Source organism: Simochromis diagramma, unplaced genomic scaffold (genome assembly GCF_900408965.1).
Source record: "Simochromis diagramma unplaced genomic scaffold, fSimDia1.1 OVJJ01000320.1, whole genome shotgun sequence".
Classification (NCBI taxonomy): domain Eukaryota; kingdom Metazoa; phylum Chordata; class Actinopteri; order Cichliformes; family Cichlidae; genus Simochromis; species Simochromis diagramma.
In genome coordinates this window covers 12,787,469-12,800,787 of record NW_024386773.1, presented here as the reverse complement: position 1 = coordinate 12,800,787, position 13,319 = coordinate 12,787,469, and the positions used below count along the sequence as shown (strand labels likewise).

The 13,319-nt window shown below is 38.3% G+C and overlaps 1 protein-coding gene across 1 annotated transcript; it reads left to right on the top strand.

Annotated features, from left to right (window-relative positions):
- The first annotated feature begins 514 nt into the window (after positions 1–514).
- On the top strand, positions 515–4,880 carry LOC120719924 (deoxyribonuclease-1-like). Its single transcript, XM_040009489.1, has 9 exons — positions 515–807; positions 1,309–1,394; positions 1,689–1,783; positions 1,940–2,026; positions 2,918–3,024; positions 3,212–3,324; positions 3,790–3,944; positions 4,292–4,388; positions 4,487–4,880. The coding sequence occupies exons 2-9, from the start codon at positions 1,314–1,316 to the stop codon at positions 4,538–4,540; spliced, it is 789 nt and encodes a 262-aa protein (XP_039865423.1). The 5' UTR covers positions 515–807; positions 1,309–1,313; the 3' UTR covers positions 4,541–4,880.
- Positions 4,881–13,319: the final 8,439 nt, after the last annotated feature.

The following is a 13,319-nucleotide window of genomic DNA, read 5'->3' as shown; positions in this document are numbered from 1 at the left end:
ACTTTACTGTTTGAAGAAAAATAAAGAAAACAAAAGTATATAAAAAAAACAACCACAAAAAACAGTCCACTGAAAACAGCACCAATTGTTTCAGAGAACAACTCTAAAATTCTTCATACTTTCAAACAGAAAGTTTGTGTAAATATTGTGGATATTTTGAGGTGACAGAAAGAACATCCTGAACTTTTACACAAAGAGTATATTCTCTTTGGCAGATGCTGAAAGCATCAAATATTCTTAGGAAAATGTCGACTGTTGACATGAGATTTATCTCTGGTGTGTCATAAACATTCACAGAACACATTTAACATCTGATTAACATGATTCAATCATTTACAAACTTTTTAAAGATACCTTTACACTTTATGTTATAATTGTTCACATAAGTACATGTATACAATTATGTAATGTACATAAAGCATACATGTATATTACATACATAAAGGGCTCCCAGGGTTATGTGTGCACTTTGCCTATGTGTATTATTCTATCACATAAAATTACACATCCAGTCAAAGAAATGTGTATTTCTTTGTTTCCATTTAAAGATTTTTACTTCTCTTTTAGCTCGGTTTTGGACTCCACCGCTCCAAAGGGAAATATCCAGTTTTTCAAATGCTAAATGATCCGTGCCAGCTTTTCTCTCACTGTTGTCTGTGAGCCAGTTTTATTGGCTGTGTGGTTTAGCACGGACGTTTCCTTTCCTGCTTAGACTCTCAGTCAGTCGTCCTTTTTCCACTGACAGTGAAGGACCTCTTTCAGCTCTCTGTCTTCAGACATTTGAGTTTGTTGATCTTAACCTAATTGGTGAGTTCTTTTCTTTATTTTCGGTTTGTTGCTTAAAAGAATTGCTTTAGCATTCAAAGTGGTGATTGAGCTGCTTTTCATTTTACTGGACTTTTGATTGTTTGATGCCAGGTCAGAATTGGCAGGAAACCAGACAGACATTTTCTCTCAGCCTCTTATATTTAGTTGTTTTCATTTTTCTTTCTTTGAATTTGAATTTTACTTTTGAAGTTTGACTTCAAGTTGACATTGTAAAATGGTTTATTTTAAGTCAAACAATTATCAATTTGGCAGCCAGGTGCCCAAACCAAACTAAAAAGTGAAAGGAAAGGTCTAATATATCCACCACCATCACTTTCTTAGTGGCTTACCTGAGTTAGGGTTAAAGTCAGGGCTGAAGCCTTTCACAGGTCTCTCTGGGCAAGTGTGAGCTTAGACACAAAGCACTGTGTCCAAGTATGGTCAGCATTCTCATTGATGTTAAAGCCTCTGAAATTATGTAAATGCTGTTTGGTTTTACAGTCAGAATGAAGATCGCAGCCTTCAATGTCAAGAATCTTGGAGTGAGAAAACTCAATAAAGATATTGTACGAAATAATCTAATCAAGGTAAGTCATGAGACATTTACAACTTAATTTGATTAAATTATGATGCTGTTTTATTGTTGAAGTGTGTTTGTGTCATCAACATATTCAAACATTTAATTATAGAACGTATTGCCACAATAAGAGTTGCTGACTTTTAAGTGTGTGACGTCAGGCCATTTATACAGAGTTATTTAAGTTTGTTCACACTGGCTTGTAAAAGTTGATGTGTTGGATTCCCAGTGGTTGCTGAACTGTTGCACCAGACTTTTATTTCTTAAATGTATTTTTACTAAGTGGGTTTTGTGTTTCTCTTAGATTGTGTCTCGGTACAGTGTGGTGGTGTTACTGGAGGTCCGGGATCCCAATGACAGGGCAATGAGCAAATTTCTCACAGAGCTCAACAGACACAGGAAAGTCATCACAAACCACATTAACAGGCATTTACACCTGCTGACCTCTGGAACTAACTGACAACAACAGTATTCCTGCTGTAATGCCGAACACACAATATGTACAAAACCTCCCAAAAATAAAACTGAACTACAGTTATGTCTCTTTTTGAACAGGGGGAACAGATCTCGTCCATACAGGATGGAGATTGGTGCCCCAGTAGGACGACATTCCTACAGGGAGCAGTTTGTCTTCTTCTACAGGTACAATCATCTGACATTCATGTTTCATAGATTTCTCACATGTCCGGAATTAAAAGCTCAAATCTGTCAAGACAGATCATTGCATTTAGGAGAAGATTTTAAGGAAAATAAAAACATTTTTTAAAAAGTTTAAGATAATCCACAGAAATGATTTCAGATATTCTTCAAACCAAAATATTAACTTTTATTCTTCTACCGTCCATTTTATGCTACTTATCCGGGTCCAGAATGCAGGAGCAACAGTCTAAGGCAGAGGTGGGCAACTCCAGGTCTCGAGGGCCGGTGTCCCTGCAGGTTTTAGATGTGTCCTTGAACCAACACAGCTGATTTAAATGGCTAAATTAGCTCCTCAACATGTCCTGAAGTTCTCCAGAGGCCTGGTAACGAACTAATCGTGTGATTCAGGTGTGTTGACCCAAGGTGAGATCTAAAACCTGCAGGACACCGGCCCTCAGGGCCTGGAATTGCCCACCTCTGGTCTAAGGGGAGACTCTTCAACATTTATTGCATTAGATATTTTTTCCTTTAAAAGAAATAAAAGCAATCTATGAATGTTTAAGAGAATAGGTGAACATGGCTTTTAGAAAAACCACCTCCTCTCCCTCACCTACTCCAGCTGTTCTGGGAGGACACGGAGGCGTTCCCCAGCCAGCAGAGAGACATGATACACCAACCCTACACCAGCCTGTCTGTCCCCAACACCCCGACACACTAAGAGTCAAAAACCTGGAATGGGGACTCCACCCCATTCCTGGCCTCAGACTTCCTCAGACAGCACAAGATTCACAACAATAAGCAACTTCTCACGATATAAGTCATCTCAGTTTGGGCTGAGACCTTGGCTATATGTTAGCATGAGGGAAACAGATGTGTGTGTATTTTCTGTCTCAGACAGGATGAAATGAGTGTGACTGACCGTTACCAATATGAAGAAGAAAACAAAGATGTGCTTGCCAGAGAGCCCTTTATTGTGCAGTTTCGCCGCCGTTCAGCCAGACGTATGTATGAGTGTGAGCTTTTGTCCTCTACTTCTACATTCACAGGGACCAGTTTGAAACTGGTGACGCTGCTCCTTCTTCCAGGATACAGGATAAATTGTCCATGAATGTCCATACACGTATACAAATAAACAAGTACTACTGTGCATGTTCACCTGTAACTAACTGGTTATGTTTGTGCTTCCAGTTGTGAAGAAGCTTGTTCTGATTCCCGTCCACACCAAACCAAAGGATGCTGAACATGAGCTGCGTGCTCTTCACAATGTGGTCCAAGATGCAAGAAGGAGATGGGGCACTAATGTAGGCTGGAAATGAAAGAGTGACGAATTTACAGAATGGATTTGTTTACGATGCTAAATAACAATAATAACAATAATATGTTGATTAGAGCAGAAAAGGTCATGAAATGATTGATAGTTACAATCATTGGTCTGATTGTCATTCTAGACTCTTCAAGCACTTCACAGCAGCAAGCTGTGGACAAATTAGTTTTATAAAAGCACAATTTTATAACAGTAAATTATTTTTATTCGTTAAGATAAAGTTATTGTTGACAAGAAGTCAAAATAATTTGCTTCTCAAGTTATTTAAATTAATTTGTTCTTTGAAAACCAAACCTGTGCCGTTATTATGTTTGATATATGAGCGTAACTAAAATGAAAAATCTGAAATGTGCTCAAACCTAAAGACTGGAGAACAAAATTATATTAAATGATATTGTTATAAAATATTTACCTTTGTATTTTCATATATATTGTCTTTCAGAGCATCATGATTTTGGGGGACTTCAATGCAGATGGACGTTACCTGTCAAGTACTAAAAGGACAAACATCAGAATGAGCTCTCGTCCCTACTTTTGGTTGATAGATGAAGACGCTGACACCACTACTAGTGACCTTAATGACCATACATATGACAGGTATCTTTTCTTTATGTTGTTGTTGTCTTGCTGAGAGTCACACGATTTTATTTTTAGCTTAGAAAATATTTGAATATCTAAATTATTATTATTTATAAATATAAATACTTTCCTATTTTAAGATTAGGAAATCCGGGTGGGCAAGATCTGTTTCTATGCTGAAAAAACAATCAGCGCCCCTCCTGCCTCACAATGGTTTCACTGCCTACACCTCCCTAGTTCTGTTTCATTACAGTCTTAAAACAAAGAAAGTGAAATGCTTCTTGATGGCAAATTGTCATCTGCATGTTAAAAAAACAGGCAAAGTCAAATGAATGCATGATTGTGACTCTATTTCCTGCCAACAGGATTGTGGTGTTTGGAAAGAGGATGAATGACGCAGTTGTTCCTGGCTCTGCAAAGCCTTTCGACTTCAAAAGAGCGTACCGCCTAAATTGTGACACAGTAAGACTTTTAATATTGAAAACATTTAATTTAACATGGCAATGTTTACGTGCAAACATCTCACTTCACCGCTGTTTGCCATGTTTTTCTACTTGTAGACTCGATCCGTCAGTGACCACTACCCCGTGGAGGTGGAGCTTCGGGACAATTAACGTATGAAGAATCGTAGAAAAAAAGCGTTATTTTTAAATTGAGAACCTGCCTTTAAGTGAGATAGCAAACAAATTTCACCCCCAGTTTTAATCAGGAACCATGTGTTTTTCTTATATGTGTAGTTATATAACGGTTCATGTTAAAATAGTTTTTGCTGTCTTTTTTTTCATATTATGTGCAATTTTATGTCAAAGAAGAGTAAATGAGGCACTCTGCCTTTTAGTAAAATTAACAACTGTGTTTTTGGAGGAACTTCATAGAAAAAAACAGGATTGAATTGATCCCCTGGGTTTCAATCAACCAACACTATGGCAAATAAACCTTTACATCCACGCACAACTTGCTTTGTTTTTCTTTCATGTTCAATTTTATGCAATGACTGGACAAGTGGAGCATGAATTGTCAGGGTTCCTGCGTTTTCAGCTTGTTCAGGTTCAGTTTATTTTGTCACTCGTTCTCATTTTCTGTTGTTCTGTTCCTGTTACTTCTATGTATCATTAGTTAGATTATGTTCAGCCATTCACTCACCGGTCTCTAATCACTAATCATTCAGTCTGTGTATTTAAGTCCCTCAGATTCATCAGTTCATTGTCGTGTCATTGTTGTTGATGTTAGGTTGTCACTGTATGCTTTGCTCATTCAGTCATTCCGTCTGTCCGTCCGTCCGTCCGTCAGCCATTTCCTGCTCCTGTTCTGTTCATTCACTCCATCTGCACTAAACACCGGCTTTCACCGCGAGTCATGCCTGTTTTGAGTCATCACTTCCTCTCCTCCACACACGAAGCCCTGACATGAATGAGATGAAATATGGTTATCTAAGTGATTTTACAGGTTTTATTTAATCATATAGTTTTATATTTTAAATAATCATTTTGTTTATTTATTGTATTTTTGATTTGGATTGAATTTTGCAAATGTATCCAGTTACCTCATTAATGTTTCCACCCGGGGAGGGAGCCTGGCCCAGCTGTCACAGGGCAAGAAGCAGGTTACACCCTGGACAGGTCTCGACAGGGTGCCAGACAGTGGCAGAGCTACAAATGCAACTATAAATGTTATCTTTGAAGCAGTCCTTGCAGACAAAAGTGACACCAGACAGAAATTTAACGCCCCGGTCGCAAGTTTAACTTAACCGTATAGATGTAATATTCTTCTGTGAGAAAAATACACCCCTCTCATTTATCCCATGGACACATTGGCTGTTTTAAGTGCTGCCTTTCTGTATTGTTTTGTTTATTTGAGACAGAAGCGACAATGTCATGTAGTGTTAAGATAACAACTGCTCTACGCACACTGTAAGTAACAAACTAATAAAGTATTCTAATTTTACCAAAACTGGAAGAGAAACTTGTTGAACAGCAGACATCCTGACTTTCTGAGGTAACACAGTCCAAGTTGTTGAGCTGAAGAAAACAAATGTCTGTTTGTATTTATACTAAAGTTTTAAATTCTCTGTATGAATTTGTACAGAAGTCTTTAGAAGAAAGCTGCAAACATTTTGTTCTACTGTAGAACATTTGAACATCACTTTTTAATCTTTTCATTTTATTAATGATATTGATGCAAAGGAGCTGTGAGCATTATACCTTTTGTTTGGTTATATTTAGTATTTTGTCCAACAAAGAATTAAGAACCCAACTAGCATGACTCATTTGTTCTGTTAACACTTTGTTGCCATTGTTATTATGCCGTTTCAGACAGGCAACATAACAGGAAGGAAACAGCTGCTACCACAGCGTTTGTGAAACAGCCGCACCATCCAGACAAGATGTCTCAGTGGTGTGGGTGTGGAAGGACATTTTTTGTTTTTTTGCACATCAACAGGAAGCATCCTGTATTTTAAAATGACCGGGAAGCAAGAAAGAAGCGGGAATATTTGTGTGTAGGAAGAGATGAAAGGCACAGCTTGAGTCACAGTGGAGGAAAGAAGATTTTTTTATTACCAAGTGAAGCTTTATATATCTCTGAGGATAGAGGAAACTATATTATGTATTTGGTATATGAATGGATTGTCATGACCACAGCCATGGATAAAAACATGTCACACAGCCATACCTCACTGACCCTTTAGACATCTATGTGTTATCCTGAGGCCCTTTCTAACATCATTTCCACAAAAGAACGTCCTCTCGTTTTGTGCTGACAGGAAGCACCAGATAAATATAAAGTTGTGAAAATGTTGCTTGTAATCAATGATTTTATGATTTGAATACTCGCCCTTTTAGCTCTGCATTTGGTCTGTGCCATCTCTCAGGGAAGTGTCTGCTGCATGTATGAGCATGCTCATACTGCGCGGGCTGTCTCTCTGCCTGCAGAAACAGTCAGTCAGTCCCACTGATAGCAAGGACAATTCAAAAGGACATCATAGCCAGACTGGTGAATTCCTGTTCTTAGTTTTCTGCATTTTCTACAGAAAAAGGTAAGTTTGAGAAATAATTGCAGGCAATTGAGCAACTGTTTATTTGACTGGACTTGCAAAATTTGCATTGTGTAATTCAAAGTTAGAATTGGTGGGAAACCAGCTCGACTGCTGTGAAGCTGCCAAAATGATTTTCAGATTATATGCATTTTGTCAGGGGAAGTTTTTTGCAGGTGGGAGATATTTATCTGCTAAAGTCAGCCAAGCAGAAAAAGAAAGTAATAAGTAATAATAATAGTAATAATAATAATAAAAATACTATAATACTATAAAAAGGTCTTGAGGTGTCAAATAAGAACATATACATCATAATAAAAGGTGTTAATAAATACATATTTCAGGAACTGTTAGAAGAACGCGACTGGTTTTGACAGTTCAGATTTGTTTCAGTTTTAAATGAAAGAGTTTCCTGTCTGAAAACCGCACAGTGTGCCAGTTTTAGTGAAGCAGAGTCATCTTCACTGCTATGATCACTTTATTATTCATCTATTGAGTGAACTGTTGAGGATCTGCACCTGCAACTTTAAATAGACTGAATGAATAATAGTTTATTTCTATTCATGAACAGTGTTTATGAATAGCATGTGCATCCTCCTGTGTCAGTATTTCTTGGTAACGTGTCAACAACACTGCTGTCTGCTTTATGTCTCTTGTGGCTATTAATGAATAAAATCACACTAAGAAAAACGCTTTGCACTTTTTTCTTCTACTGTCTTGTACTTTTTCACTCTGTTTTATTTAAAGATAAGGCTAAATGATATAATCTTTCCATGCTAATAAAACACATATGATAATAAATTAAATAATCCTATTTTCTTTACACTTCTGTATGGTTGTGATCATGGTTACACGCGGTAAAGCCAAGTTGTTCTCTAGGTTCACCGTCCCAAACAATAAATGTGTAAATTTAATCAAGATATTTGCTCCTTGTTTGTTTCCAATGACTAAATTTAGCTCTGCACCTCTCACAGAGGCTCTTGACCAATTCCTCCCTGCTTTGCATCTTTTTATCACCGCCTGAGTTCTTGTGCTCTGGTTTAAATATATATTTTTTATCTTAAAATGTTTAAACTAATACTTTGGGTGTAGAACTACCAATATTTGCAATGTATTGGACAAACATGCAGAACATCAGCACACTCCATTATCCCTGAGTTGCTAATAAGTTGCTAAACGGTGTTATTGTTGCTGAAGTCTCTGTTGTTAATTTTGTTTTTACAGTGACCATGAAGATTGCAGCATTTAATGTGAAGAACCTCGGAATGAAAAAAGTCAATAATGACAATATACTGAAAAACCTTATCAAGGTAAATCACAGTCGTGGAGCACACTGTGACCTTTTTGACTTACTTAGAGTTTTGATTGTGTTTATTAGTTTCGTGCTATTGAATGCAACATGAGGTTAAATTTGTTTGGTTTTTTTTAAACACAGTAATCCACCACTACAGTCTGTGCCCTGTTCCTTTTTTTCATATCTCACAAAAATAAGTATATTATCTAAATGCTAACAACACATAGCTGATTATAGGACCATTTATTCCTTTCATTTTCCAGATGTTGTTCACGCTGGCTCATGAAAGCTGATGCATTGTTTAAATTTGTGGTGCTTGCTTAATTGTCTTTGAAGCTTCTTCAAATTACTTCTAATATTTTCTTTTATGCTACAGTCTTTAAACGTGTTTTTTACCGTGTTCATGTGTTTCTCGTAGATTGTGTCCCGGTACAGTTTGGTGGTGATGCAGGAAGTTCGGGATCCCACTGGCAATGCGATGAAAAAGTTTCTCACGGAGCTCAATAAATATGGGTGATTTATCTCGAATTATATAACCTGTAACTATCACAGAACATCTGAGAGGTTTACGACGAAGCAACTGTGGCTTAGCGAGTTGTTGTTTTAGAACAATGTGACTACCGCTGTTAGCCAGTTATTAAACTGGGTGGGAGGAGTTTTGGTTTAAAACTGGCTGGAACCTTCATGTTTTTGCTGATTTTTTCATATACAGCATGTTTTATGCACGTTCAATACAGATTCTATGCTCAAGGAATAGGTTTGATACTTGAAAGCTGTTAAATCGTTTGTTACTGAAACCACAGAATGAAGGCCAGCTGTAAAGTTTCAGCAGCTGTGCGTCACATTTTCACTGGGATTTAAATCGCTGACACGTTTAGTCACACAAAAAAGAATAAAAGTTAAATCGAGCTGTGTTGTGTTTTTCAACAGAAAAAACAGATATCATCCATTTAAGATGCTGAGCAGTGAACCAATAGGACGAAACTCTCGCAAGGAGCAGTTTGTCTTCTTCTACAGGTATCCATCACGAGGTTCACAGTTGTGTTTGTCATTGTCATCTTTTTATATACAAATAACATTATACAATGTACAAAAATGAATAAAAGGACAGAGACTGATTAAAAACATTACAATTTGTTTGTGTGTGTATCTCAGATAAAGGGAATAAATGTTATTTTGTACCGAAAACTATTTTTTTCTTTTAACTTTTTAAAAGGTTAAACTGAAATCTTTGAACCAGTTTTTGAAAAAACTAACAAATTAACTTCAATTTTAATCTTAAAACTAAAAATAAATATGAATATGAAATAATAACACAAAAGTACAGGAATTGTTGTTCATAGCAATAAGTAAGTCCTTTTCATATTTCAGTGTTTCTGTTTAGCGTCCAGGAAATTAATCATTGTCAATCTATCATCCCCAGAAAAGATTAAAATACAGCTGTTTATCTTTGTGTCTCAGACATGATGAAATAAACGTGGCAGATTACTACCAGTATGAAGAAGAAAACGAAGATGTGCTTGCCCGAGAGCCCTTCATTGTGAAGTTTGAATGTCCAAATACAGGTATGTATGTGTATATGATCAGAATCAGAATCAGAATACTTTATTAATCCCTGGGGGAAATTATTTTTTGTTACAGTGCTCCATTTTAAACCAACATTAAGACAAGACAGACAATACACTAACTAAGAATAGTACAATATATACATATATACACATACATACTTCACTCATAAATAAATAGTTGGAAAAGAAACATGTGTAGCTGTAGCAGCAAACAGTGTGTTAAGTGGATGCGTTGTACAGGGAGATGGCCACAGGCAGGAATGATTTCCTGTGTCGTTCAGTGGTGCTTTTCGGTAATCTCAGTCTCTCACTGAACGTGCTCCTGTGACTGACCAGCATGTCATGGAGTGGGTGGGAGGTGTTATCCAACATTGTCTTTATCTTGGACAGCATCCGCCTCTCCGACACCACCTTGAGGGTGTCAAGCTCCATCCCCACAACATTGCTGGCCTTACGGATTAGTTTATTAAGTCTGTTGGCATCTGCGACCCTCAGCCTGCTCCCCCAGCATGCAACAGCATAGAGGATCGCACTGGCCACAACAGACTCATAGAAAATCCTCAGCATTTTCTGGCATATGTTGAAGGACCTCAGTCGCCTCAAAAAATAGAGACGACTCTGGCCCTTCCTGTAAAGTGCTGTGGTGTTTTTAGCCCAGTCCAGTTTATTGTCAATGTGTACTCCAAGGTATTTATAGTCCTCCACGATGTCAACACTGACCCCCTGGATTGAAACAGGGGTCAAGTGTTTCCTGGTCTTCCTGAAGTCCACGATCAGTTCCTTGGTCTTTGCCACGTTGAGCTGCAGATGATTCTGCTCACACCACGTGACAAAGGAGTCGACCACAGCCCGGTACTCTGTCTCATCATCCCTGCTGATGCATCCAACCACCGCAGAGTCATCAGAAAACTTCTGAAGATGGCAGGTCTCTGTGCAGTGGCTGAAGTCTGTGGTGTAGAGGGTGAAGAGGAAGGGGGAGAGGACAGTCCCCTGTGGTGCCCCTGTGTTGCTGATCACCTTGTCAGACACACACTGTGGGAGACGTACATATTGTGGTCTTCCTGTCAGGTAATCAACAATCCAGGACACCAGAGAAGCATCCACCTGCATCGCTGCTAACTTATCACCCAGGAGGGTCGGCCTGATGGTGTTGAAAGCACTGGAAAAGTCAAAAAACATGACCCTCACAGTGCTCGCCGGCTGGTCCAGATGGGTGTAGACACGATTGAGCAGGTAGATGATGGCGTCCTCAGTTCCGAGACGAGGCTGATAAGCGAACTGAAGGGGATCCAGATGTGGTCTTACAATGGGTCGCAGCTGGTCCAGGATGAGCCTTTCCAGGGTCTTCATGATGTGGGAGGTCAGTGCCACGGGCCTGTAATCCTGGGGGCCACTGGGACGTGGCGTCTTTGGTACAGGGACGAGGCATGATGTCTTCCACATCACTGGGACCCTCTGCAGACTCAGACTCAGCATAAACAGTTTATGAAAGACTCCACTCAGCTGGGGGGCACAGGTCTTGAGGACGAGGGGACTCACTCCATCTGGTCCAGCAGACTTGCCTGAGTGAAGTCTCCTCATTTGCATCTCAACCTGGTATTGAGTGAAGGTGATGGGTGGGGGAGGGGTGTCAGGAATCTCAAGGGAGGCAACATGTGAAGAGAGAGGCTGGCACAGTGGTGTGGCTCTGGATTCCAGGCTGACTACAGGTGAGGTTGTGGGGGTGGGAGCAGACACTGTGGTGTCGAATCTATTGAAAAACAGATTCAACTCATCACTCATCACTCATCACTGATCTTTGCTTCAGATCAGTCTGACTTGGTTCTCCCGTTTCAGGATAGACACTTAAATCCATTTACTATGATTTAAATGTATTATTTATTATTGTTAAATTAATGGCACAGATATGACCAAGAACAGAAGAAGTACAACAATTTTACTATAAAAATCTACTCTAAGTGCCCAAAGTAAATAAAGTCATTATGTAGGATCATATATTAACCATCCATCCATCTTCTTAACTACTTATCTAATTTGGCGACACAGGTGTTGCGTGTGTACCATCTCATTAGCCCTTTGGCAAAAGGCATGGCACATTCAGGACAGGTCACCAGCCCATCACAGGGCTACAGACAACCACTGATGCTCACACTCTAAATTCACAAGTTAACATAGCATACATGTCTTTGGTCTGTGTGAGGAAGCCAGCGTACATGAAGAGAGGTCATGCAGTCACAGCGAGGACACGTAAACACAGGAAACTCCCAGCCAGCCAGTAGATTCATACCAGAGATGACTGCAAAATTAGTGTGTACATTAATATTATAGCTGGGGATTTTTTGAATTTCTCAAACATATATGAATTACTCATATACTTTGTAGCTTTAACCATCATAAAGCGGCCAATAGATGCCTTGATGCTCAATCATCCAGGTAGAAAATCTCTAAAAGTTTCTGTAACGTTTTCAGTGGAAAATGCTACATCCAGGTGAACAGAATCATCTTTTTGGGCATATCTTAATATATCATTTATTAGTAGATTTATATTTCAAAATATTAAAAGTAACAATTGTTTTGGTGTGCAGTATTTTGGAATCCAAAATAAAGAAGAAAGTAAAAAGCATAGAAATAAGGTGCAAGAATATTAAAGCTGTACTTCAGGAAAATACTTGAATAGATATGCAACAGATTTTTCACTGTAAGACTTACAGTATTATAGACAAGGGGCACCGGGGCAAACCATATTTCAGGCTCAGTCTGTGCCACCCAATACAGTCAACTTACTAAAGTCACCGGTGCCACCTCATCAAAAGTAAATCAGTAAATCGTATGTTTATAACGTCTCTTTGTGCTTCTAGTTGTGAAGAATCTGGTTCTGATCCCAGTCCACATTGATCCAGATGATGCTGAAAATGAGCTGGAAGCTCTGGATGATGTGGTTGAAGATGCAAGGGAAACATTGGAAACTGATGTAAGCTTTAAATCAATAACATATAATCGATATGTTAAATATGGTACAAAAATAATAAATATTTTATTTGATTATCAAGCAATCACATTTTATTTCATAGCACATTTCACACAAGTTAGTGCAGTTTAAAATTCTTCATTACCTCTGCTGATGTTAGACAAGCTGATAATAAGACACAGAGCTGAAAAGGTGTAAGCAGGATGAAGGTACATCAAAATAAAACTAACTTAATAAAAATATCGTTAAGAAAAAACCTGAAATGCCCACACTGAAGGTTCACACTCAAGCGCCCGAGCTATTGTCCTGAATATCATTACTTATCCTACTGATATAAACTGACCTGGTTTGTACACAGGGTTATACGGCTGATATAAGGTAGGATAGAGAAGAAATACATGTGTTCTTAATTATATAATTTATATAATTAGATATTTAATAATTATATCATTATATAATGTTTTTTAAATCCCAGTTTTTTAATGCCAATATATGTGCTCTGTGTGGCGGTCTGTTCACAACCATAGATAGG

Coding starts and splice junctions, on each gene's coding strand:
- LOC120719924 (XM_040009489.1), top strand. CDS start 1,314: ATGAAGATCGCAGCCTTCAATGTCAAGAATCTTGGAGTGAGAAAACTC. Junction 1,395..1,688: donor TACGAAATAATCTAATCAAG/GTAAGTCATGAG, acceptor TGTTTCTCTTAG/ATTGTGTCTCGGTACAGTGT. Junction 3,945..4,291: donor AATGACCATACATATGACAG/GTATCTTTTCTT, acceptor TCCTGCCAACAG/GATTGTGGTGTTTGGAAAGA.